At 46.3% G+C, this 27,902-nt stretch overlaps 1 protein-coding gene across 2 annotated transcripts in view; it reads right to left on the bottom strand.

Annotated features, from left to right (window-relative positions):
* The window catches only part of LOC143827639 (NAD(P) transhydrogenase, mitochondrial-like), a 67,778-nt gene that overhangs the window by 31,336 nt on the left and 8,540 nt on the right, over window positions 1-27,902 (bottom strand). The window contains exons 1-8 of one of the 2 annotated variants that reach the window (XM_077317355.1): window positions 25,046-25,263; window positions 23,786-23,970; window positions 14,202-14,431; window positions 11,734-11,951; window positions 5,853-5,940; window positions 5,525-5,613; window positions 3,274-3,461; window positions 2,029-2,162 (exon numbers count right to left, since the gene is read on the bottom strand). In XM_077317355.1, the coding sequence (XP_077173470.1) occupies window positions 2,029-2,162; window positions 3,274-3,461; window positions 5,525-5,613; window positions 5,853-5,940; window positions 11,734-11,951; window positions 14,202-14,431; window positions 23,786-23,970; window positions 25,046-25,251 (1,338 nt within the window). In that variant the 5' untranslated portion in view covers window positions 25,252-25,263. Of the gene's footprint in view, window positions 1-2,028; window positions 2,163-3,273; window positions 3,462-5,524; window positions 5,614-5,852; window positions 5,941-11,733; window positions 11,952-14,201; window positions 14,432-23,785; window positions 23,971-25,045; window positions 25,264-27,902 lie in introns of those variants that run through there. The other variant, XM_077317356.1, reaches the window with a different exon arrangement.

The following is a 27,902-nucleotide window of genomic DNA, read 5'->3' as shown; positions in this document are numbered from 1 at the left end:
TGCAAAAATGCATCCCCCACAGGACTTGAAGAAACACATCAATGGGCTTTCAAATGGGAAAAAGTGATGGTTTTGTTTCTAAAGTGAAAGCATGTGCAATCCCTGGCCAATGCTAAAGAAAATTTGATGAGACCGGAAGTGAAGTCATAAAGCATCACTCTGAGTTAGGGGAGACACGCTACACTATGACATCACTTCCAGGGGAAAAACTGTACATGATGTTGTGCCCCTCTAGGAATCACACCATCTGCCTCATGGCTATTTTCTTCCTCCTGCCACCGCTCTGAGCACAGTGGGACATGAGAGGCAGGGGCAGGGGATTTCCCACCCTTGCTGGGGGCTGGCAATTCTGAACTGAGCTAAACAACAGAAGAGCTCATCTATTAGTTCAGGGGTAAGATCCCTAATAGACAAGATTCAATTCATGGCATCACAATGAAAAAGATCCTGAGATTGGCAAAGAAGAAGAAGAAGAAGAAGAAGAAGAGTTGGTTCTCAAAATAGCTTCAGACAGAGGTCTTCCCCGAACAAGGAAAATTAGTCCTCTCCAAGACCATTTTTGCTTGGAATAACATGTCCTGATCTGGAACAGGAATGGAACACAGGGGAACAAGCTAACAGTATATTGTGACTCTTCACAGAGTGGGTCAACACCTATCAGACCACTGGTTTACCTAACCCTGTATTGGCTACTCTGACTGGCACCAGTTCTCCAGAACCGTCCCAGTCCCAGTAGTAGATATTTTCTCTTTTGTACTGAAGACACCAGGAATTGAACTTGGAACCCTATGCAAATAAAGCATGTTTATTACTGTGAATAAAAACCATTTTATTTGAAGGTTTAGGCATGATCCCTTTTTTCTTATATAAGCTGTGTAAGTTCTGTTATTTGTATATTTTGTATTGTCGTCGTCTCCTGAGCTTACTGGGAAGTATGGATTATAATTATCATTATTATTCTTGGGAAATCAGTGGAATGATACCGGGGGATACACCAGGAATTTCCCCGATCACTGTAGTGTTTATGACTACTCTGTTTACTACAGAGGTTGGGGGGAATTTCTAGAGCAGGGGTAGTCAAACTGCGGACCTCCAGATGTCCATGGACTACAATTCCCAGGAGCCCCTGCTAGTGTTCTCTGGCAGGGGCTCATGGGAACTGTAGTCCATGGACATCTGGAGGGCCGCAGTTTGACTACCCCTGTTCTAGAGTTTCACCATCAATGTTACCTTTCCTCTCCTTAAATTAGCAAGGGCGGGAGACTAAGAGAGGACGTAGAAGACCATCTACTGCCACCAGGCGAATGACACAATTTCATATTTCTTCTTCTTGAAAACAGCAGAGAATGAATCAAGGGAAGGTGAGAGGCTCTGACATTACGGAGACACTAGGAAAGAATGTAAGTTATTCCAGTGGTATTGAAAAATGAGATCCTGGCCTCCTAAGCTGGATGGGAGTCATGGGCAGGAGAGCAGCAGATGGCTGGGGCGTAAAGGTTAAGCCTCTGCAAAAACATCATTTGCCAAGGAAGAGCTGGGAAGAACCACTGCTAATTGAAAACAGGAGCAGGGCTAGCATGAGCAGGTAAAGGAACGAAAGCTGGGGTTGACTGAGAATCACCGAAGTGCTGGGATGGACTTAGCAAACTGATGTAACAGCCTGGACACATTTAATACATTAAGGTTTTTAAATCAAATCCCTGGGTGTTCCCGAAATTAATTGCATATTTGATTTGTCTTGCTGTTTTTATCCTTCACACCACTGTTGATTGCTCAAAGTCCAGCGCAAGGCATTTCTGCTGTACTCTCTGTAGAGTTTTGTGTTCGTTGAGTCACGGGTACCTGACATCGAAACAACCACTGTACATCCCAGAAAAATCTAATTTAAACTCTGAAAGGAGAACGGGTCTGGGTGGGAGACCACTTGCGTCCTTCAAGGATGGATGGAAGACCTGGACACATGGAGCAAAAGGGAAGGAGAACTTTGTTCTGCAGTACCAAAATGGCTAGGGTACTCTTTGTACAAACCTTGTGAATGTGAAGTTCTCCAGGATGGGTTGTTTCCACATTACCACCAGCCTCGGCCGCAAGATCTACGATTACCGAGCCATCCTTCATGGACTCTACCATGTTCCTGGTTATCAGAATGGGAGCCTTTTTCCCTAGAGCACATTGCAAAGGAACAGAGACCAAATCGTGAATTTCTCATCCCCTCACCAGCTTGATACGACACATGCTTTGTTTACAGATCCCAAGAAGATGCAGCAAACATGCAAGATTTGAGACAAAGGATAATGTGCAATTTTTAAAAAGTAATTTCCATTTGTGACATCATACTCTCCCTTTAAATAATAAGAACCTGTTTTCAGGTGAGGTAAGGTACCCTCTCTTGGATAGCCCAGCCTAGCCTGTTCTCAATACCGGAAGCTAAGTAGGGTTAGTTTTTATACCCTGCTCTTCACTTCCCTAAGGAGTCTCCCAGTGGCTTACAATCGCCTTCCCGTCGTCTCCCCACAGCAGACCCCCTGTGAGGTAGACAGGGCTGAAAGAGCTCTGACGGAACTGCTCGGTGAGAACAGCTCTATCAGGACTGTGACTAGCCCAAGCTCACCCAGCTGGCTGCATGTGAAGCGGTGGCGAATCAAACCTGGCTCGCCAGATTAGAAGCTGATGCTCTTAACCACCACACACGGCTTCACCTCCTCCCACGAATTTTCAAAGGTTGGCTGTGATCCGATGGGGAATGATTTCATCGCCCACAAATCCTGTCTTTCTTTCTATTTGGTGGGAGCGGGAAGGTTAGTGGCCAGAGGTAGGGACAGAACTGGTGAAGGCTTGATGGTCTGCACAAATAGGGTTTGACAAGCCGTCTCTTGGACACTTTTTCGGCTTGCTTCCTGAAGTTCTTTTCCGTGCCCTTTGCACCAGTCGCCAGAGAAGGAGGGACAGTGGCCCGAGACCCTCTTAGTCCCTCTACAAAATGACTGAGCTCTCTTCTCAGACGTCTGGTACAGAATGAAGCCTTGGAACTTCTCCCTAATGTGTTCTGCATCTTGCCTCTCTGGGCCGGGCTTTGGAGGAAGCTGCACGAATCGTGCGTTTTTCCAGACCCAATGCACAGTGAGCGAGAGAGAAAGCAACCCTCTTCTTCAGGTTCTCTGGGAGAGCTTAAGAACTTGGGGAAGGGGGAAGGGGGGGGCAGTATGCACAGATTCCTCATTAGCATCGTATTCTTCAAAGAGGGCCTGCGATTCTTACAAAGCTGTACAGTACCTGGAATCAGGGCAGTGCTAACAACAATATCCACCTCTTTACACTGCTTGGCAAATAACGCCATTTCTGCCTCGATAAATTCCTTGGACATCTCCTTTGCATACCCCCCGACGCCTTCTCCTCCTTCGGCCATGTCAACTTCTAAAGGTTCTGCACCAAGGGATTTAAACTGTTCCAACGCTGGGGGCCTGCAAGCACAAGGCAGACAAGATCAGGCATCTTCCAGGACGCCGTTCGTTGACGACACCAACAATACACACCTCAAGATAAATGACCGAGGGGAATCCAGGCCAGTAGACTTGTCATGCAACACATTTGGAGGGCTTCTGCCCTCCAGACTTTCATCCAGTACGAGGGATGCCAGCCTCCAGGTGGGACCTGGGGATCCCCCGGGATTACAGTTCATCTTCTGATTATAGAGATCAGTTCCCCTGGAGAAAATGGCTGCTTTGGAGGGGGGACTCTAGGGCAGGGCTAGTCAACCTATGGTCCTCCAGATGTCCATGGACTATAATTCCCATGAGCCCCTGCCAGCATTTGCTGGCCGGGGCTCATGGGAATTGTAGTCCATGAACATCTGGAGGACCACAGGTTGACTACCCCTGTCCTAAAGGATTTATAATTGCTGACTAACAGAGCCTCAAATATTTTCTTATTATTGGGTTATAATATATCAAAAGCACATTCCAAAAACCCCTTTAGGGCATTTGCTGGCAGGGGCTCATGGGAATTGTAGTCCACGAACATCTGGAGGACCACAGGTTGACTACCCCTGCTTTAGGAAACACTAGTTATGTACTTGAATATTGTTATTGGGTTATAAATCCTTTAAGAAACTCAGTTGTTACATACTTGGATATTACTATTGGAATCTGAATGTTGTCATTCAAAACAAGCTCTACAATCCGGATAACCTAGAATTTGGAAAACTGGTAATAAAGAAGTCAGAACTGAACCTGCCTTAGTCTCTGAGTTTCTGTCAAAAGCATCAGTTGTATTGCGCTGTCTATAAACATGGATTGGTTGTTTACTCTTTAGCTCGTATTCTTGAATATTTCTGTGTATCCTCTTGTTTTTGGTGTGCTTTTTAAAATAAATCGATAACTGCATACTAGCTCAGTAACATAACAGCAGGCCCTTTCTCATATCTCCCCAAATATTTAGTCTGTCCGTCATTTCCAGTTTTTTAAAAAAATGATGAGTAAAGATACAGGAACCTTGTTTTGAAAAATGATGGACATAAAGACCATGGTTTATTCAGAAGGTCATTGCGGCATTCTTAGGAAACAGTAATTTATGTCCACTCCAAAACCAAAGTGTCATTTCCCCGAAAGCTATACTATGACCCCTTTAGGGCATGTTTCCAGAATGTGGAATAATAGCTGGTTGATGAATGCATTCTGTAAATAATAGTGAACACATCAGCATTACTCTTTTACTAAAACTTGGCGTGATGTTGCTTTTTTGCTTTATAAAATTCTGGGAAGCCACTGAGTTTTATTAGGCTCAAGGAGAACAGGGCAGGGAAGGGGATTTTGGGGTGGTCATTTTGGGATTGTGTTATAGTGCAATCATTCAATAAAAACAAAACAAAATTTAAAAGAGGGGCTGCAACAGAAGCTTGTGGAGAGGTGAGTGAGTCACGGAGCGCTTCAGGTTGCATGTGGGAGTGCACAAAATGGCGGAGGAAGGAAAGGCACTTTTCCCACAATGACAAAATGGCGGTCTTCTTGGTAATGCGATAACACAACATGCGGGTACTTCCTGGGGGCTGCTTTGGGTTAGAAAAACAGTCCAGGTTTACATCAGCTGACTGAGTTATGAAAGAAGATGGAAGAATAACTTAAGGATGTGGAAACATATAGAGTAGGAGCACAGCTACAGAAAACTGCTAGGCAGAGACAGAAAGTTCAGAAGTTTCAAACAGCTTTATGAACAAAATATTTCCCTCGTTCCTCCTGCCTAACTCTCAATTAATTTCTACTGGTGGCAGAAGTGGGATTGAAATAGGGGAGGCATGAGCACCCTCGTGCCATGGTCCTGATCCAAGTTAAGCCCCATATACTTGGGAACCAAGGTCCCAGTGGGGAACCTGTAGGTGTATATCTGACTGATGGTACTCGTGATGCTTAAAGACCTGGCCCCCCAGACTGGGGATTCCAACCCTTGATTAGTTTGTACATGGGTTTAGACACCGTGTGGGTTGTAAATGGGTGTGGGCTCAGTTGGTGCAGCAAAATAGTTAACAAACCTGGTGTCAAATCCTCGGACAATGGCTCCCATCGCTTTGGCAGCTCCAGCTGCAGCCAAGCCTGCTACACCCCCTCCGATAACCAGGATCTAGAAAGAAGGGGAAAATGACTGATGTAGCACTATTTAGGAGCGTAATTCATCACGCCAAGGAATGTGCCATCCTTGCAAATCTTCTCTCATTCCAGTTTTAGTATATGTGCTGCTGACTGTGCAATTCATTGCCTCAAGATGCCACTCACCTCAATGGACATGAGATGACTCATGTCAGAGGGACATTAATGTTGCTTAAACATTCACTGCAAGGGAAGCCATGGTGTAGGACATACCTTGGCTGGGGGAACCTTTCCAGCTGCAGTGATTTGCCCAGTGAAAAATCTTCCAAAATGATTGGCTGCTAGGACGACAGCTTTGTACCTAGAAGGAGTGGGGGCGGGGAGAGAAAGAAAGCCAAGAGGTATATATTGGCTCATCAGCATGAAGCAGGAATAGATTGCTACAAACATACGGAAAGCCATCAAAGGGAGGAATTAATAGGCAACCCAAGAAAACAAACAACTGCCGTATTGCCACTCCAGCAAATAAATTGACTAAGTGAAAAAGCACATTCAGCTGTCATAACAATTCATAGCGATGCTTATAACATGCTTTCAAGTGCCTCAACAGAAGATCATTGTAGGGGTGGGGCAGTCATAGCAAGGATGCAGCATAAGGTAGAGAATGAAGTGTTCATTGCAGCCCTATTAACCTCGGCTGATTTTAAGAATGGGGGGCAGCTCAGGGGGAAAGTCTTCCTTCTGGTTTTTGGGGTACTTTTTGTCAAACTGACTCCACGGGCCTGTTAAACTGGTCCACACTGCTTGCACCAGTAAAACCTAATAAGAGGACCCTATTGTCCCCCAATGACCAAAAAACAAGGTTGAACGAAAAATAACAAAATCAGCAGTGGTGACAACCACTCCCAATGCGTCTATGGAAAGTGTGCCTCTCTCACTCATAGAATCCTAGAATCATAGAGTTGGAAGGGGCCACACAGGCCATCTAGTCATAGATTCATAGAATCGTAGAGTTGGAAGGGGCCATACAGGCCATCTAGTCCAACCCCCTGCTCAACGCAGGATCAGCCCAAAGCATCCTAAAGCATCCCAATCACTTCGCCAGTGCTGGGTAAGCAACACAATCAAAGTGTCAGTCACTACGTTGCATCTAACTCATGGCTGATGGTAATTTCCACCTTCAAAACCAGTCTTTGGTCTAGTGGTTAAGAGCAGCGTCTTCTAATCTGGCGAGCCAGGTTTGATTCCCCGCTTCTCCTCCACATGCAGTCAAGTGGGTGACCTTGGGCTCATCACAGCCGTGACAGTGCTGGTCTCACAGAGCAGCAATATCAGGGCTTTCTCAGACTCACCTCCCTCACAGGGTGTCTGTTGTGGGCAGAGGAAAGGGAAGGCGACTGTAAGCTGCTTTTAGACTCCTGGTAGTGAAAAGCAGCATATAAAAACCAGCTCTTCTTCTTCTGCTTTTTATTTGGACTCACAGATCATACATGAATCCCATCCAAAATATGGAAATAACATTAGGACAAACAGGCTCTGGAGCAATGGTGAATGTGTTTGATCCCTGGATATTTGATCATTACATTTGATCACTACATTACATTGAAGTCTTTTTGTTCCTCCTGACTGGCTTATAAAAAAAACATCTAGTTGTATATTAAAGTCTAAAAAGTTTTTATTCTAGAACACGGTTCTGAGGACTGCAATCTATGTTCTCAGGTAACTCTGAACATATCCCATTCCTATTTTATCAGTTCAAGGTTTGAGGGTATTGCTGGATTTTTAACAGCCAGCTGAATAATGCCAGTGGTGTCAAACTAACAAAGTTCAGCTAGGATTTTCAGTCCTTTGGGCTTCAGTAACTGTGCAGAAACAACTATTGGGCTTGTGATTATGTTTGCCAACTCCCACTTGGGAAATTTTTGGAGACTGAGGGGACAGTGTGCATGATAAGAATAGACAGCTCAGCAGGGACATGATGCCACTCCAAGCCTTCTGTTTCTCCTAAACTCTATGATATACCATAGAGTCCGCTCTCTGAAGTTCCTCCAGGGGAACTGAGCGGTTTCTCAGTGGAACAGGCTTCCTCAGGAGGTGGTGGGTTCTCCATCTTTGGAAATGTTTAAACAGAGGCTGGAGAGCCATCTGATGGAGAGGCTGATTTTCTGAAGGTTCAAGGGGGTGGCAGGTGACAGTAGATGAGCGATAGGGATGTGAGTGTCCTGCATAGTGCAGGGGGTTGGACTAGATGACCCATGAGGTCCCTTACAACTCTATTATTCTGTGATTCTATTATTCTAATCTCTATAGCCTGGAGGACAGTCATAATTCCAGGGCAACTCCAGGCCTCACCTTGAAGAAGCTTAACCTTATTTGCGAGGAAGTACTGAATCGTAGTTTCTATTATCGTAAGCTTAGTGGAGAATCACAGAAATGATTCAGGATATCGCAGGATGGACTGAGTGCCTCTTTTCCAGTTCCAGTAATGAGATTCAAACATGCCAGAGAGAAAATGGGGAGAGTGGGAAGAACATGAAACTCTTTCTCCTCCTTTAATTGAGGGATCAGGCCAGCCTGATAAATAAAGCCATATCTGAGGCTGATTGGATTGGCTTGGCAGCTTTTATGCTGGGTTCGTTCCAGTTCTTTGAACACAGAACACGAAGTTTAAATGTTGTTTTTTTAAGCAGACGGGGCGGGGAGGGGGGGGGAGGAAGAGGGATACAATGCTGCAAAGATGCTAAAGAAATCCACAGCCATGGATGCTACCCAAATATTCCCAACATAAATATTCTTTTGAAAGGCAGGACACTGTTTGCCTTATTTTTTTCACTTCGTGCAAGGTTTACACAATCACTGATTAGCAAGGGATTCCCCGTTTTATATTCTGGGGGAATCATTACAGCTGTGCCTGCACTAACTCTTGTCTGCAAAATCATGTTACTGAGGCAGTGGGACTCACGGACAGCTGTGGAAGCGCATGGGGACAACTGGAAAGCAATGTGGGCATGATTTCGTATCATGGGATGACACCAAACTAAAAAGCTCTGTGGCTCTCCTCTGGCACCAAGGTTAAGTGCTTTCTCCTTGGTCCCAGGACAGCACACTGTTGCACTTCAGTACCCCCATGGCATAAGCCTCTTGTGGCACAGGGTGGTAAGGCAGCCAACATGCTGTCTGAAGCTCTGCCCATGAGGCTGGGAGTTCGATCCCAGCAGCCGGCTCAGTCGACTCAGCCTTCCATCCTTCCAGCAAATGCTGGCAGGGGCTCATGGGAATTGTAGTCCATGGACATCTGGAGGACCACAGGTTGACTACCCCCGGTGTAGAGTTTAAGATCAATGGCCTCTCATTTGGAGAACTGAGCTTGATTCCCCATTCCTCCACAGGCAGCCAGCTAGGTGACTTTGGGCTAGTCTCAAAGCTTTCAGAGCTCTCTCAGCCCCACCTATGCCAAAGGTGTCTGTTGTGAGGAGAGGAAGGGAAGACTCCTTTGAGTAGTGAAAAGCAGGGTATAAAAATCAACTCATTATTATTATTCTAATTGTTGAGGTGGCAAAATCATCTGCTTAAAAAAAAAATCAAGAGGTTGCTATTCCAGGACAATGTGATCCAATCCATCAGGTCTAGAATAAGTGACTGCCATTTTATGAGTCTTCGATTTGAATCATAGAATCATAGAAGCACAGAATCACAGAATCACAGAATCATAGAATCATAGGATCACAGAATCATAGAATCATAGAATCATAGAATCATAGAATCATAGAGTTGGAAGGGCCCATACAGGCCATCTAGTCCAACCCTCTGCTCAACGCAGGATCAGCCCAAAGCATCCTAAAGCATTTGAACCTAATCCTAATGACTATAACTTTACTGAAAGACAGTAACAACCCTAGTTATTGTAGGAGCCCTTATTTTGACACAAATGCACCAGAAACAGAGCCCTGGGGATTGGGAAGGGAGCCTAGTCAACTGATGGTCTTGTGTAAATTGATATAAACTGTCTTTGGAGTCTAGTGGCACCTTTAAGACCAACAAAGATTCAGCAAAATTCAAACCCCCGTTACTCAAAAGAACTGATTTTAATGGGACTTACTTCCAAATGAGTATGTGGAAGAATGAAACCTCAATATCACATGGCCTATGTCATGAGCCAAAATGACTTTGGGGGCAGTCACTGTCATTCATGGATAAACACATTTTAAATCAATCCACATTTGGAAATGATTTCAAAGTTGCGGGTTTAAAAAAAATAACAAAAACGGCAACAACAACACCAAAACTTGTTTAAATGCTAGACCAATTATGTTCAGAGACCGCATCTTGAAATAGTTTAGAATTCATTCCACTTCATATCCATCCAAATCTCTTTGGTCAAGATACCAAGTCAGGCTTGCCAATTCTGGCACTTGCGTCTTTGGGGTTGTGTATCTGAGAGGACGTTACTCTCTCTCTCTTGCTATGGTGCTACAGTCATAAAAGAATCTTCATATCTATCACACAGCCTGTCTAGCTTTCTGAAAACCCCATTTAGTCCATTTCCCCAAATTCTTGCCTCATTCCCTTAGGACAGCCTTTTTCCACCTTTTGACCCTGGAAGAACCCCAGAAATATTTTTCAGGCTTCAAAGAAGTCCAGAAGTGATGCCATGCCCCTCCAGAATTAAGATGCAGGAGCCAACCAATCCGTGCCCCTGCAGAATTAAGATGCAGGAGCCAGCCAATCCGTGCCCCTGCAGAATTAAGATGCAGGAGCCGGCCAATCCATGCCCCTGCAGAATTAAGATGCAGCAGCCGGCCAATCCATGCCCCTCCAGAATTAAGATGCAGGAGCCAGCCAATCCATGCCCCTGCAGAATTAAGATTCAGGAGCCAGCCAATCCATGCCCCTCCAGAATTAAGATGCAGGAGCCAACCAATCCGTGCCCCTGCAGAATTAAGATGCAGGAGCCAGCCAATCCATGCCCCTCCAGAATTAAGATGCAGGAGCCGGCCAATCCGTGCCCCTGCAGAATTAAGATGCAGGAGCCAGCCAATCCATGCCCCTCCAGAATTAAGATGCAGGAGCCAACCAATCCATGCCCCTGCAGAATTAAGATGCAGGAGCCAGCCAATCCATGCCCCTCCAGAATTAAGATGCAGGAGCCAACCAATCCATGCCCCTGCAGAATTAAGATGCAGGAGCCAGCCAATCCATGCCCCTCCAGAATTAAGATGCAGGAGCCAGCCAATCCATGCCCCTCCAGAATTAAGATGCAGGAGCCGGCCAATCCATTGATAAATCATGTACCGTTTCCATTTTGGAGAGAGACTAGGCCTATAGAGCCACAGGGGAAGTGGGCTCCAGTGATGTTTAGTCATGTCAGGGGGCATCTGAACTTCTGGGAAAGGTTGTGTAACCCATGGGGTGCTCTTGAGTTACCCCAGGGCTCCCCAGAACCCTGGTTGGGAATCCCTGCCTTCAGATCTTTTAGAGTACAAAGGACTAGCCTAGTGGTCTCCAGTTGGGTGCATTGGTACCCACAAACATGTCAGCTAGCGCTTTTTCTGCACGCCATCTGTTGCCCAAAACATAAACCCAGTGCTGGCTTTCCTTCATTTTTGTGAAGTAGGGGATGCTTCAGAAGAACCTGGAAGCATGGCATCTCCACTGTGTCTGCAGGGAGCAACCATTCTGTAGCAGCTGCCTACATCATAGGCAGACGCATGGCTTAAAGATTACTAAATATTTTGTAGAATCTTTTAGTGTTGAGAGTGACTGGACTAATCCCCTTTGGCAGCCATTTTGCAATTCGTCCCACCGCCATCCTTTGGCAGCCATTTTGTTGTGGTGGCCATTAATGTTCTCAAAATTCCCAAAGTGGCCACAGGTTCAACAAGAGCAGACTGGTAGTAAAATATACCTCCTCCGCTCTGGCAATGCATGTCTTAGCTCTGAAGACGGTTGTTTTGGTCCCAAAGTACTACAATATCACACCAAAAAAAAGGCATCTGTATTTAGTTAACTAACTGGTGGCTTCTCTTAGACTCGTGCTGTTGCAAAATAGAAGCCCATCGAGGGGCGTGTGGACAGGAGCGCGAAGAAACACATTTCTCAAAGAATCCTTACCAAAGCAACAAGGGTAAACAGAGGTCACATTGTGGATTCTCACCCTGCAATGTTGGCCATTGAACTTAAGGCATCATATCCTTGAGCGATGGTGACGCGTGGAACTTGGTCCATTGCCAGGACAGTGGCTTTGCGCTGCGCCAGTTTGTCCAGGAGATCTGGATTCTGTGCTGGATAGATGAAGCTGACAAGCATCGCCCTCTCTTTCAGCAGGGTCGCCTCATGTACTCCCAACGCTTCATTGAAGACTGGAGCTCTGACCTTATTGGAGAAACCAAACACGGCATTTTATTGCTCCATGGAAACCAAATTCTCTTCTTCCTCGTTATTTAGATGTAATCCCACATGAAGCCTGGGCAGGCTGCAGCTTTAGAGAAAAATATGGCTCCATACTGAACCAGATATGGCTCTTTAAAAAGAGAAAATAAATCCTTTAAGTTCCTTTAGAGCGATGGGGAGGATATGAGAATAACTCGTATATAACGGGAAGGGCAGGCATGCTAGTTAAAGGGGAAATTGTAAGTATTACTGAAATATGATTTTTGCTTCCTTCACCAAGCATAGGAAGAGAAGCAGATTGTCTAACATTGATTAGGCAAAACACCAGACTTGAGAAAACCGTACAGAATACAGAAAGCTGCCTGATAACTAACAGTGCAGTCCTAAGAAGAGAGCCAGTTTGGTGTAGTGGTTAGGAGTGCGGACTTCTAATCTGGCGAGCCGGGTTCGATTCTGCGCTCCCCCACATGCAGCCAGCTGGGTGACCTTGGGCTCGCCACGGCACTGATAAAACTGTTCTGACCGGGCAGTGATATCAGGGCTCTCTCAGCCTCACCCACCCCACAGGGTGTCTGTTGTGGGGAGAGGAATGTGAAGGCGACTGTAAGCCGCTTTGAGCCTCCTTCGGGTAGGGAAAAGCGGCATATAAGAACCAACTCTTCTTCTTCTTCTTCTTCTTATTCTCCCCTTAAGCCCAGTTAACGGAATCTCTGTTTAGGACTACACTGTAAGTCATACAGGCTTAGCATCGTCTACTTGGAGTCAAAGGGCAAATTGCCTGCCTGTCTTCCTTAGGCATTAGCCTACCCAAACATCAGATCCCTTGGCGAAATGGTGGGAGACCATGGCTTAGTTGCCGAACATCTGCTTGGCATGCAGAATGTCCCAGGTTCCTTTCCCAGCACCTGCAGTTAAAAGATGCAGGTTATGGGCATTGTGGAAGAGCTCTTCCCTGGACTGGCTCGGTGACTTGACCTGTAAACCTCAACCTGCAACCTTAGAGAGTCTCTGCCAGTCAGAGTGGACAATACTGACCTTGTCACGCCAGTGTTCTGACTCAGAACATTGGACACATGAAGCTGCCTTATACTGAATCAGAACCTTGGTCCATCCAAGTATTGCCTACACAGGTGGTCTCTAAGGCAGAATTCTTTCACATCATCTTCTACCTGGGTCTTTTAACTGTGGAGGCTAAGGATTGTTCCTGAAATGTACCACTTCATTTTTCAAGTGAATATTTTGGAGGAAGGTTAGATCTCCTTTTTTTTTTCCAGCACAGTTTTCTTAACAAAGAACAGAAGTTGTCAGAGAATTGTCCATCCTGTTGATGACTGCCTCTTGCAAATCTTTGGGGAAACACACCGTCCCATTAGGTTCTGTGCTCCAGAACTTTGAAATCATGATGCTCATGTATTTACAGAAACACTGTGGCACATAAAAGTTAAATTACCTATGGCATATTTCCATTGTGACTGATAAAGGTCAATTTTTTCGAAATATGGGAAGTGTGTTTAGAAATACAAGAAGTAATGCAGAACATGATGCAATTTTGAAAATCTGTATCATTTTGCACCATCTAACCTAGATTTTACAACCCATTGGTGTTAAAGGAGGGATTGTGCTTCATTCACTCATCTTAAAATCAAGACTCACTTGATTTTAACAAGACATGCTTCTGAGTAAACATGCTTTGGGCAACACTGCATAGCTCTTAGACCGTTTATGCACTGGGAACTTCACTGCCCCTGCTTCCATGCAGGAACACAAATAAGGGGCGGATGAGGTGCACCGGGCCAAATGCTCCCCCATAGGAGTACAGGAAAAGGTGGGGCAGCCTGCCATGACTAAAACTCCAGCCTGCAGCCCGGCAGGAAACCTCCAGTGCATAAACGGTCTTACTATGAACGGGATGAATCCTGATGACTGAGACCAAAGGCCTGCATCCTGTTTTCCCATAGAGGCCAATACAATCTCCCTAGAAAACCTGCAAGATGGCACAGAGCTCGCGATCTGCCCCCGAGATTGCCCTCTTGCAGTGAGTATTCAGAGGTACATTGTTTCTGAAAGGGAAGCCCCGATTCATCCATGGACGAATCCTCCATGAATCAGTTTGATCCCCTCTTGAAACCCTCTAAGCTGAGCTGGTTGCTATTATCTCTTTGATGTTTAAGTGTTCTGCCGTGTTCTTGTGAACACAGAGGAATTCTGCGCAGTATTCTTTCGCAAAGGTACCTTTAAAACAATATCAGATCCGAACACAGATTTCAGCTCCCCAAGCTTGGCTCCAGCCACTTCGTACTGCTCATCAGAGAACTTCGACTCCTCACCCGCGCCGTGCTCCACCTGTACGCGAAAGCCTTGCTTAACCAAAGCTTGGACTCCAGCAGGAGAAAGAGCAACTCTCTTCTCATTTTTGTATATTTCCTTGGGAACACCAACAACGAGATCCTTGTAGCGAATTCCTAAAACAAATGAAAATAGACAAAAGAAAGAGTCAAAGTAATAATGTTTACCATTGATACAGCATGTTGGAAAGTTACAGAGTATTTCATCAATGGTCCTCTCCAAGAGGCCAGGAAGCCCTACTTGTCCTGTTACTTTAGTTTAATCTCTAATTTTCCTTTTCAATCAGCCTTGCCCCAATTTTTTAATTCTTGGGCACCTGCTCCCCTTCCCTATGAACCCTCCCCTCTTGTTTTTGATTTCCCAGTTCCGACTCATGCACGGCCATGTAATTATTCTTTAAAACAGCAAGTTATGGCGATTTTTGTTCACCTCTGAATTGATTTTCAGACATTTTTCAAAGTTCATAAAGCATGGTGGTCTAACCTGCTTCTCTTAGAGTAAAGTTCTTTATTTGCCAGGCATGCAAATAGGTCTGAAATGGAGGTGGGGATTGGTACAGTAAGTGTTGATGTCACCTGAAGGCTTGCCAAAGCAGCCAATTAACCATTTGTCTATGCAGTCATGAAAATTCTCAGATTAAATATTTTCTAGAAAAAAAAGAGACAAGGGCAGAATCTGCACTTTGCTTTTTATCCCCAGTGATCCTGAACTTAAGAAACTCATCTGCACCTTACTTGATTTCCATTCTGATGCTTAGCACTTTAAATTTTCCCTCTGCAATGTCTATAATTGATCCGCAGTGACACTACCTTCCCCCCGTGATATCCGGGAGCGGATATAACTCACTACATTTGAGAAAACCACTCGGAAAGCCCAAGTATGAAATGTAGATCTCTTCATTTTGCCAGATGAACTTCCTCCCCCTCCTCTGCACCTCCAGTGGTGATGTTGACATAGCGCACTAGGCTGTCGCTGATTGGTCAGCGCATCAGTTCAAAGGTTCCTGGTTGCCATTCCCTTGCAAGATTTATTTTCGTCCTCATTTTTTAAGCGACCGTACTCGTGTCCAAAAGCCCACACTTCTATGCACTGAGATTTGCATTTCAGATTGTCATTTCCCCTCGTCCCTCCCCCCTCACTCGTTTAGGAAAAGAAAAATAAACAAGCAGCCTCCATTCCCCCCTCCCCTACTTGCTTTGGCTGTAGAGGAGACGAGCAGCAGGAAATAAACCCTGTTAGATCAGTGGGGCTGAGAGAGCTCTGACAGAATTGCTCTGTGAGAATGGCTCTAACACGACTGTGACTAGCCCAAGATCATTCAGCTGGCTGCATGTGGAGGAGGAGCGGGGAATCAAACCCAGCTCTCCAGATTAGAAGCGGGCACTCTTAACCACAACATTCTTACATGTTCTCCTTCACTTGCACCAAAGCATTCCAGTGACTGGATCCATGTAGCTACACACACGAGTTGGGGTGTGTGAGCATTTTGTAAGTGACACAGAAAATGGCCAGATGAAACATTCTGCCATCAAAGGATTTTACAGAGCTTAGTTCCACAGCCAACCCACACGGTCACACAAACACGTCGGCGGATGCCAGAAGAATAACAAATTAAAGCTTGGTTTATAAAAGGGCTTGGCTGGGATGACTCTTACACAAGTTTTTCATGCTGTTTACTCTGGGAAAAGGTACGGGATAGGCCAAAAGCGATGACGTGTCGGACTCATCTCCGCAGAACTTTTGAGGTGGAAAAACCCCCAAACAGACCGCAGTGTGAAGAAGAACACCACCACCTCCCTTTTTCTTTGGCTTGAGCTAACTGCAGTTTTTTGTAACAATAGAAAACAGTCATGATACAGACCAGGAGAAAGGGGTATCTTTACATGTAGTTCTTCATGGAATTTGATCATACAAACCCCGTACAATTATTACTGGAATTGCTCTTTCAGTGAGCATTTTTCAGGGGCCACTTGCACCTGGTGAGCAAGGAATGATGAGTCAGTTTTGGGAAATCGGCATTTAAGAAATGTGACGAGGAAGAAAGATAAACATTTATTTGGAAACGCACACATCATATTAGGGATGCCAGCTTGCAGGTGGGGTCTTGGGATCCACTGGAATCCCAACTCATCAGACTACAGAGATTGGTTCAGGAAGGGTCTCCCTAATGAGGCGAATGAGTGCTCCTGAGCGCCCCCTAGCCTTTTTGGGTGGCATTGTTGGTATCTTCAAGGGCATGGCTTCCTGAAGGGTGGTGTGCCTTGGGGTCTCAACCATGGCACCCAAAGCGTGGGGAGCCTTTCTTGAAGGGACCTCCTGATCCCCCTCTGCTTGTCCCCACTGAGAGGCTGTGGACCTCTTCCTCCTCCCACTACCCATGACTCCTTCATCCAACAGCAGCAAAGGGAGGTACACTCTTTGCAGGTACAGGTGGAGAATGGAGGACAGATGTTGGGTGTTTGTGCTCCTGTGGATATGGAGGTGGTGCTTTTGGTCCTCTGCTACACAGATGTCACTGGGGAAGGAGTGGAAATATTTCCAGGGAGTGTCAGACGCTTCCCCACGAATCTCTGACCCCAAATTATCTCCAGAGACTTTCAGCAATTGCTGGTACCTGGACATTTCTAAAATCTCTTTCCTGTTGAGAAACCCCCAATAAGAGAACGGGGGGGGGGGACACACTGAATTCTGTTGATGGCCTGCTGGGGCGGGACTCTGGAGTTTGTGGCAGGCTTGAGGACAGGAGCCTCTGGTACAAGGGGGAGGGCTTCTTTAAAAGTTCTTGAAGTTCATCATGAAAAGAGGTGAGAAAGGGTAGCCCAAGCTCATGCAGAGAACTGCGCTGTACAGTTATAGCATAATATATTCTGTCACCGTATAATTTCCTCTAGCAACAACCTGAAGCCTGATGCTGTTACCAGTCACAATTCAGCCCTCTAATATGAGGAGAATGCTGATAAGGAGCAGTTTTCAGAATACAGAACAGTGGAAAGAAACATAGCCACAGTAGCTCCCCTGAAGGGCCTTCGCACTCTTCAAATCTTAAGTAGGCCCTCCAAGAAACAAAACTGTCAGCGTCCGGTGGGCGACGTTCCCCGCCAGCCCGGATAAATTTGCACAGCTGTCAAAATGGCGCCACAGTTAGGCGGTGAGATGACACTCTTCTCCCTCACCGTTCAATGGAAGATATATGCCTCCTTCCCCATGCTGCCTCTGTAAACATGGAGCACAAGGGTTTTTAGTGAGTTTTAGCACATGTAATTCTGCCTAGGATTGCAGCTTCCCTCCCCACAAACACACACATTGAGAGGTCTATGGATGGGAACACCAAGAAAAACTAGTGTGCCACTTTAGAGAGAAAGCGCACATTATGGAGTGAATAGACCTGTTTCTTCCACTAAGCCACACAAGCAGCCACTGGGGTGACATAAGAAGGGGAACACAGTCATAGTGGGGGTTAGGGGGTATCACTGTCAATAATGTTTCCCATAGCAGCCTGTGTTAGCAGAGTTTAAATATGCAAAGAGCTGCTAAACAGAATAAAACAGTTTTATTTAGAAGAGAAACAACATTCTTTAGCTAACTTGTTCTGTCTCAGAGGAACAGGGGCCCCCAAAGGAGCCAGCCAGGAGATTGTTTGGAAACTGCCAGGAAGTTTCTAATCTAACTATGCTAAATACACATATCCTCTGATGCCCCCTGCAGGACACTCTTCACACGGTGCTCAGTCATGCACACTGCAGATCTTGCACATTCCATCTGCTTGAGCGATGATAGAGCAATTCAGGTGTGGTCCAGATGCCTGGTGAGGGAACTGGCTTTCCCATTAAGGTGAGGGACAGAACACCAAGTGGATGTTTTGCTGTCTGATGGTGTTGCTAAGATCACCAAAATGGTCTCCAAGTTCTCATGAGATGAGTCCAAGGAGCCTTACGGAGCATGTGAGGCCTGCTGCCCAAGGTGGAACGACAGGGCGACGGATGAGAGCTTTGCATTGCAAAAACAGTACATTTTTCAACCTACAGTTCATGAACCCACACGTTCATGAGCCCCCAGTTGTTCTTTTCGGGAAGTAAACAGGCAGGGAGCAAAACTGTCCCTTGCTCGGAGAGACAACGTTGGAGAGGAAATCAGTAAAAACAGAGGCACAGAGAGATTTCAACACAATATGGATCCTAGACAGAAATATGAGAGAATATTGAGCTAAATGTGTTTCAGCCAAGTTCTAAAACGTCATCCCTGCCCAATCTTGTTTCTTCTTGTCTACATAAAAGCCCCCCTCTCCTACCTTCCTTTCTAGAAAAAGGACTGTCTCCCACTTATAACCGTGGTTGCCCTTTTTCATACATTTCCTAGGTCGAGTCTTTTTCAGATACCCTTGTCTACTCGTAATCTCTGAGAATTTGGACACCAAATGCTTAAGAAAATGCCATGGGATATTTCCTCCGCTTTTGTTGTATAATTAGGATGTCAACGTGACATTTGCTGTAATCTCCCCTGACAGCCTGAAATCAGTTCGTTTATACACGGAGCCGTCCAACATTTCTCCACTACGTCCACCAATGCATGTTTCCAAACCCAGCTTTTTAGCAATTAAACTGTTACAAGTTGACTTTTACTTTGCTTACTTTATCTGATTGGGCAATCATTTTCTGGAAAGCGCTAAAATAAATCCAAACTACTGTTTTTGCAAGCGTAAACTCAATATTTAATATGCCGTTGTTTCCTTGTGGGTTTTTTTGGGGGGGGGGGTTGTTTGTTGTTATTGTTTTAACACAAAAGCAACAACTAAATTGGGAAGGCAGGAGGCAACGGAAATCAAAGTTGCAGATTGAGTCTTAAATTGTGGTGCACAACTGTGATGGCCTTCTCTTTCTTCCAACGTGACGGGGAGCATTGAAATGAAAAGTAGCCTAAAGGTAAAGGTCAAGGTATCATGTCTGACCCTTGGGGTGACGGCCTCTAGCGTTTTCATGGCAGACTCAATACGGGGTGGTTTGCCATTCCCTTCCCCAGTCATTACCGTTTACCCCCCAGCAAGCTGGGTACTCATTTTACCGACCTCGAAAGGATGGAAGGCTGAGTCAACCTTGAGCCCGCTGCTGGGATTGAACTCCCAGCCTCATGGTCAAAGCTTTCAGACAGCTGCCTTACCACTCTGCGCCACAAGAGGCCCTTGAAAAGTAGCCTAAGAGGCTGTAATTGAGATCAAGAAGAGCAACGGAAGTTACGGGCTCACCTCCCCTTTCTCTCCTTTCCTTCAGTTCCTCTTCCCTCACTTCTTTCCTGTGGAGGAATAACTGGAGTTCCCTTGGTCTTTTCCTCCCGCAGACAGGAAATATTAAGCAGCTCCTACAGCCCACCGTATTTTAACATCCTGGTAGGCTTCCATGCCTATTTCTCCTTCTTTTCCAAATTGCGAATAAAAAGGGGACAGAACCATGTCATATGCAATTGAGACAGAAGTTGAGCAGGAGGCTGCTGGAATGTGGGAACGCCTCTCAAAAGCTTCTTGTTCGGCGGAATGCCTAAAATGTGTGCGCGCCTGCAGGAGCATTTCAATCCATGCTGGGAACTAGCCGTTGTGCCAGGATGGTGTGGTGGTTAGGAGCAGTGGTTTCTAATCTGGTGAGCTGGGGTTGATTCCCTGCTCCTCCACACGAAGCCAGCTGGGTGACCTTGGGCTCGCCACAGCACTGATAAAGCTGTTCTGACCAAGCAGTAATATCAGGGCTCTCTCAATCTCACCCACCCCACAGGGTGTCTGTTGTGAGGAGAGGAAAGGGAAGGCGACTGTAAGCTGCTTTGAGACTCCTTCTGGGAAGAGAAAAGCAACATAGAACCAACTCTTCTTCTTCTTCTTCTTCTTCTTCTTCTTCTTCTTCTTCTTCTTCTTCTTCTTCTTCTTCTTCTTCTTCTTCTTCTTCTTCTTCTTCTTCTTCATAATATCAGGGCTCCCTCAGCCTCACCTCCCTCACAGGGTGTCTGTTGTGGGGAGAGGAAAGGGAAGGCGACTGTAAGCCACTTTGAGACTCCTTCTGGTAGAGAAAAGTGGCATATAAAATTGTCCTCCTCCTCCTCACCTTCTTCTTGGGAACCCATCGGGTGTAACTCTAGGTTGTCTGCCCTAATTGACTTGTTAATTGCAGCCCAACTCTTAAATCTTTTGGAAATTCAGGTTTAAAAAAAGGAAGGGGAGTCTGCCCAGTGGTTGTGAGACAAGACAGAATCCAGCGATGTTCCCCTCTAATTTTGCAGTTGGCAATGAGTCTGTTTTATTTCTCCCATGGCTATGTGATGCAAGTTCAGCAGAGGGGAAAGGGGTTTCCTAAGGTTCAGTGCCCTGCTCTAACAGAAGAGGAGATTTCAGAAGGAAGCTCCTCTCCTGTTAGTGTGTCCTGAAATATTTGAGTTGCCCTTTCCCTCCTCTTTCCTTTCACCACTGCAGGGCAGCCCTAAGAGCGGACTCCGGAGACCTCCTACAACGAGGGATCTCTGCAGCACAGGATTGATCACATCATTTCATGTTGCTTCCCTTAAGAGTAAACAGGCTTGTTTTGTGCCACAAACCATAATTTGAAAAATCTGCAGGCACACCCTTGGGTCTGACCTCGAAAGGTAATGGGTTCCAGCATTCTTTCCCAAGATATGCGAACTGGCTGCTAATGAGAAACAGGGAATAGCAGCTCTTTTTCCCCCCCTTTTTGGAAAGGCATTAGTCCCCTGTGGCCGGCTACAGGTGGGAAAGAGGCACTGGCCCTTAAAAAGGGTCGCTGGCAACAGAATACCAGCTACCTGAACTGGCAGATGGGCCATGGCTGAGCTCTGGCCACATGCTCTAAAGAAGACAGCTGGGCAGGGGGGGGTATGAGCAGCTGGAGAAAACAAATTCTATCAACTGGCGAGGGGCCTGGACACTGAAAGGGCAAGATACTCGCCAATCTCAAATGCCAAGTTGAGGCCAATCGATGCTCCTCCTAACAGGTCTCTGTGCCCTCTGGGCAAGCATAGGGATGCCAGCTTCGATGTGGGGCACCCCCCAGAATTGCAGCTCACCTGCAGACTGGAGAGACCACTTGCCCTGAAAATGGATCCTTTGAATGGAAGCCTGTATGGCATTTACTCCACTGAGGTCTTTGCCCTCACCAGGCTCCATCCCCTAAATTTCCAGGAGTTTCTCAACCTGGACCTGGCAGCCCCACCTCTACCCCAGGCGGGACCCAGCAACCCTGTGCAAGTGTGAGATCAGATTTGGCCGAAGTAATGGGGATTTTTGGTTATTGGTCCCTTCTTTGTAACAGACCGCCAGAACGAGCCCTCCCTACTGTCCTTTGGAAAACTGGAAGGCAAGGCTTTCCACTGAGTTTATGGATCAGGTTATTTTCCATCCGACTTGAAGATGGTCTGTTTTGGGTAATTTCGTTGTAGCTTTTGAAATTGGTTTTCTGAGCCAATTGTGAAAAGTTCTTCTTGATTGATGGCAGCTTATTTGTCCTCTGTCAAAGGCCCAGGGGGCAGGTCAGTTCAAAAGCTGGCAATTTCTATCTGTTTTTAACAGAAAGGATTTTTTTTTTGGAGGGAACAATTCATGCATCAGAACTATGAAAACACACAACAGACACCCTGTGAGGTGGGTGAGGCTGAGAGAGCCCTGATATCACTGCCCGGTCAGGACAGTTTTATCAGTGCCGTGGCGAGCCCAAGGTCACCCAGCTGGTTGCATGTGGGGGAGTGCAGAATCGAACCTGGCACGCCAGATTAGAAGTCCGCACTCCTAACCACTACACCAAACTGGAGGCCAGAGGTCATTCTAGAAGATCTCCAGGTTGACAACTCTAGTTATGGCTGTGAGGACATGCTTCCAACTGCGTAGGCAAGGCTTGCTGGAACTTAATAACTTCATTGACCGGCACATTGCCCTTCCCCTAGGATTAGCAGAGCAGTCATCACCGAACAATAAACAATGCAAGCGGAAAAGAGATCTTGACCGTTCAGAGGGATTACAAACAAAGCAAAATGGGATCTTTCTTTTTCCTAGTACTTGGATGCAGAATTAAAAATAATATTAAAAAAAAAACACCCCAAAGAACACACAGCCCTATCTTTATGAAGAAATACATCAGAATAGCTACACATCCTGCTTCATTCTTGAGGCTGAGCAGATGACAAGAGCCCCCCCCCCCAAGGATTCACTTGCCTCCACAAAGCAGAGCTATGGAAAAAACCCTTCCCATGAGGCTGGCGTATCGGTTGGCAACAGAACACTCAAAGCGTGGCTTCCCAATAAGACGATATAAATTTCCCCTTTGAAGTTAGCTTTGGCAGCCTCTCTCCTGTATGTTTCGTTACGCACCATACCATTCAAATGAGATTCGCAGCGGATAACCTGTTCAATGTCTGCGGTTGGCCGACAGAGACACAGTCTACAGGTTACTCCCCCCGCCCCTCGGTGGTTGAAGCTTATGAAGATGGAATTGATCCAACATTCTTAACATGACATTCACCCCAGGTGTATGAGCTTTTTTGCTCTCTAGCTCTTAGGTTATTTTTGCAGTCTTGCATTTAGCGCAATTCTAAGCCCCCTCTTTCACTGGGCTTGTAACACTGTTAACTCTGCTTAGGTTAACGTGTCCAGTGGAGGGCAACAAAGATGGTGAGGGGTTTGGAGACCAAGACATATGAAGAAAGGTTGGGGGAGCTTGGTCTGTTTTAGCCTGGAGAAGAGACGACTGAGAGGGGATCTGATAACCATCTTCAAGTATTTAAAAGGGTGCCATGTAGAGGATGGAGCAGAGTTGTTCTCACTTGCCCCGGAGGGACGGACCAGAACCAATGGGATGAAATTAATTCAACAGAAATTCCATCTAAACATCCGGAAGAAGTTCCTGATAGAGCGGTTTCTTGGTGGAACAGGCTTCCTCAGGAGGTGGTGGGTTCTCCATCTTTTAAACAGAGACTAGATAGCCATCTGAAGGAGAGGCTGATTCTGTGAAGGCTTAAGGGGGTGGCAGGTGACAGTGGATGAGCAATTGGGATGTGAATGTCCTGGATAGTGCAGGGGGTTGGACTAGATGACCCATGAGGTCCCCTCCAACTCTGTGATTCTATGATTCTAAGACATCACAGTTTATAATGTTCATTTATTTATTTTATTTATTAGATTTTTATATTGCTCTTCCATATGGCTCTCCGTTCATTTTTCTGAAATAGTACGGCTCGTATGCCCTGCCCTGGTCAGCCCGAACTAGCCCGTTCCAGTCTCAGAAGCTAAGTAGGATCAGCTGGGCCCATTCTGCACACTTTGGATAATGCACTTTCGATGTGCTTTTGCAGCTGGATTTGCCTGTGAAAACAGGAAAATTGATTTCTCAAGTGCATTGAAAGTGTGCAGAATGCAGCATTGGGAAGGCATAGTCAATTTTCCCCTGCCAGAAAGGAAAAGGCACTTCTTTTTTGTTTCTACTCTGTACCTTTTGCCGTCTGTTCACTCCATAAGGCAGGAAAAGTTCTAAAGGAGCGTTGTCCGGCCGATGGTTGAAATGTCCTGGCGTTTACAGTGAGAAGGGAGGGCAGCGACCAGCTGGTAACACATCGTGCCAAGCCTGCCATGCTCCACAGTCCCGAAAACAAAGTCCGTGATTTTGGTCCTCTTGCCCTGTAAGTATAAAATATAGCTTTATTAGAATCATTGTGGTCGAGGCATTTAATCCACATTATGCAGTAGAACCAGGCCCATTCCGCACTTGTTGGATAATGCGCTTTCAATGCACTTTAGAAGTAGATTTTCCTATTCCGCACAGGAAAATCCAGCCACAAACTCACAGTGCGCCACAAGAGCTAATACGGTTCTGCAAAACACAAAATCTTTTTTCCCGAGAGATGCTCAATTCGGCCTAACGTTTTACAAATTCAGAGTTGTGTTGAGTTTCCTAATTTCCCGAAAATCCTTCATCGCTCCTGCCTGGCCTCCAAAGCTCCCCCGGCTATTGCTCATACATCCTTGCGATCAGCCTTGCCCGCGTTAAGGGCCTAGAAAAATAATGAACAGCAGAGAGCATGTTGGATTCTCCTGCCCCATGCCAAGCTGGTCACACACAAGCCCTATAAACCTCTCACTGCAAGTACAGTTGCCAGGTCTGGATTGGAAAATTCCTTAAGGCTTCCAGGTAGAACCTGGGGAGGGCAGTCAGAGAGTCCCCAACAAAGCAATTTCCTCAAGGGGAACCGAGCTCTGTCATCTGGACAGCACTAATTCCAGGAGAACTCTGGGCCCCACCTAGAAGTTGGCAACTCACACTAGATATGTTTTGGGAAGGGACGTAGCCCTCTCCTTGTCAAACCAAGGCAGGCATGTCTCCTTTAAGGATGGGAAGATTCTCTGTCTTTCCCTTTCCCCCTAGTTGGAGATGTGCTTTAAAGCAGGGGTAGTCAACCTGTGGTCCTCCAGATGGTCATGGACTACAATTCCCATGAGCCCCTGCCAGCATTTGAATTGTAGTCCATGAACATCTGGAGGACCACAGGTTGACTCCCCCTGCTTTAAAGCGTAGTCTTTCTCCGGTGTTGCATGGGATATGCCGGTCCTGACGACAGGCCAGGCTCTCTGCGGGTGGAACAAGAGGCAGGGGATCGGATTGCTCTGGGTACACAGGGAAAAATAAGTTTTGGGGTCGGAGCGATCACTAAGGCTGGTGAGACACACACGCTGAAGAAACAAGCATGAGACTAACCTGAGAGGGGTGTCCTTCGGAGATTTCACCGTCCCCCCATGAAACACCAAAGGACAGCCCGGGGGGACTGCCGGTTTAATGACCTTCACGTTACCAGCTCGCTGGTCGAAGGGAGGAGGGTCTATAAATAGGTGCCATGTGATCCCACAGCAGGCACATTCCACAGAGCATGGACAGCATGGACACTTTGGCAGCAACCCTGACATTTCCGAGTGTCTTTGCCACTGAGGGAGAGCTCAACCTTGGGTCCCTCTGCACCAAGGAGAGGCTGTCCCCGAGGGCCTCCGTTCCATGGAAAGGGCCAGGGTGGCGGAAGGATGGCCCTCCAGGGACGAGCAAGCAAGCAGAAAAGAGCCCTCGGAAGGAAGAACAAAACTGGTACAAACTGATTCACCTCCAGGCACGCAGCTGGATGCATTTGGATTGAAGTCGTAATAAGACTCACCACAGGGCTGGGTTCTGTCTGCTATCCAGGTGCTGAATGTTGACTGAGAACTTGCAAGCCCCCTGCTCTTCTTCTTCTTCTTCTTCTTCTTCTTCTTCTTCTTCTTCTTCTTCTTCTTCTTCTTCTTCTTCTTCTTCTTCTTCTTCTTCTTCTTCTTCTTCTTCTTCTTCTTCTTCTCCTTCTTCTTCTTCTCCTCCTCCTCCTCCTCCTCCTCCTCCTCCTCCTCCTCCTCCTCCTCCTCCTCCTCCTCCTCCTCCTCCGGTTGAAGCACCAAAGCTGTGGCACTCTCTCTGGAAGGCCCATCTGTATGTTTCTGTTGCCATTCTTCCCAGCGTACGGAGAATCTTCCGTTCCCTTTGGCATTCCATAGTCAAAGTCAAAGCACCTTTATGGGCATAATCATAACAAAGTTTTTGTGTTGAAAGACAAGGTTTTTCCCATTCCCAGTTCATTTGAAGGAAATCCTATGGAGGAATTTTGCAACTGATCCATGGAACAGTACCGGCCCCTGGACCGGGGTTTGAGGACCGCTGGGCTAAATGCTCGGTAGAGTGGACAGGTATCTGTGAATGGGGCGGAGAGCAGCAGTGTATCACAGGTAAGCTCTGCCTCTCTTTCTGAGTAGCAAATCTGCACCTTCTCTACCGGGAAATTGTTAATGAATTGAGCACCAAATAATGTTTGAGTCACTGCCAAATAAGATTTGTTCGCTGATCTATGCAGTCAGCAAACACCTACCCCACTCTTCACAGGAGAGGAAATTGTGAGGTGTATTCCAGGATACAGTGGAAGTGTGACCAATTGGGGAAAAACACAGACACCAGACACCAGATTTCTAAATTTTTACAGTACTCATTTGAAGAGCTTGGCCGGAGAGGTTGCCAAGGACAAATGAATAATCCACATTGGACAACCACATCCTGCCCGTAGCCCTGCACAACCTCATGGCAGAGCTATAATTTGGCGTGATTCTTTTTTGTAGTAATTAATTGTTTCGGAAAATACTATCGTTCTGAATAATAAAAAGGGTAAAACCAACAACACGGTTTGCTTATTACCAGAACATCTGCAGCTCTCTTGCAAGACTTTTTCTTACGGTGATTAATATCCAGATAAAGTACTTCCTATGACATATTGTTATGTTTTTTTTATCGCATGCACTGGCTGTTCCTTCTGTACCAATTTACAACATTAAGAATAGATACATGTGTGACTCACAGGACGATCTGGGATCAGTTTCTAACTTGGAAGCAGGAAACCCCATATATGCCACCTGGAGGTCCTTGGAGGAAGTGTGAGATCATTCATGGGACACAGAACCTGCTTATCTCCTTCACAGCATCCCAGCACCTTACAGATGCCTTCTGGGTTAACATCGATTACCTGTATTTCACATAATACCTTGACTGGGCTTCAAACTACATTCCTGACGCTGGCAACTGAATTCTTCTAAAGCAAGGCAGAGTTCTTCTCTCTTAATGTAGAGGGGACATGATAGCCCTCTTTAAGTATTTGAAAGGTTGTCATTTGGAGGAGGGCAGGATGCTGTTTCTGCTGGCTGCAGAAGAGAGGACGCGCAGTAATGGGTTTAAACTACAAGTACAACGATATAGGCTAGATATCAGGAAAACAATTTTCACAGTCAGAGTAGTTCAGCAGTGGAATAGGCTGCCTAAGGAGGTGATGAGCTCCCCCTCACTGGCAGTCTTCAAGCAAAGGTTGGATACACACTTTTCTTGGATGCTTTAGGATGCTTTGGGCTGATCCTGCGTTGAGCAGGGGGTTGGACTAGATGGCCTCTATGGCCCCTTCCAACTCTATGATTCTATGATTCTATGATTCTAAGGGAACCGTTGCTCTTCCTTCCACCTGTGGAAGCTCATGTGCTCTCCCTGTTCTAGCTGGACCCATGACATCAACAACATTCATATTCCTACACAGCCCTCACATGTCACCCTGCAACATCATCCTAAGGTGACCACAAGGCCAAGCAATGGCTCACCCTTCTTATAGGAGCCGCAGCTCAATGGTACAACTTCTACTGTGCTTGCAGGAGGCCCCAGATTCAACCAGCAGCATATCCACTTAAAAGGACTGGGTGGCAACAGATAGAAGGACCTCTAGCGAAGGCCCTAGGGCAGCCTTTTTCAACCTTTTGACCACGGAGGAGCCCCTGAAATAATTTTTCAGACTTCAAGGATCCTGGAAGTGACATCAACTGGACATGCCTCTCTGCCACATCCCCAGAAGGTGCAGAAGTCATGAGACAACTCATATTCAGGAGGAGGGGGGAGCAATGGCCAATTCCCTAGCTTGTGGTCAAGCCCAACAAGGCAGGTGGGGAAAGGCCCTGGATATCCACAGACCCTTGGTAGGGAATATCTGCTGTAGACAACAATAGCCTTGATTGGC

This window comes from Paroedura picta, chromosome 18, assembly GCF_049243985.1.
Source record: "Paroedura picta isolate Pp20150507F chromosome 18, Ppicta_v3.0, whole genome shotgun sequence".
Taxonomy (NCBI): domain Eukaryota; kingdom Metazoa; phylum Chordata; class Lepidosauria; order Squamata; family Gekkonidae; genus Paroedura; species Paroedura picta.
Note: the sequence above shows the minus strand (reverse complement) of the source record. Positions and strands in the feature narration are given on the sequence as shown.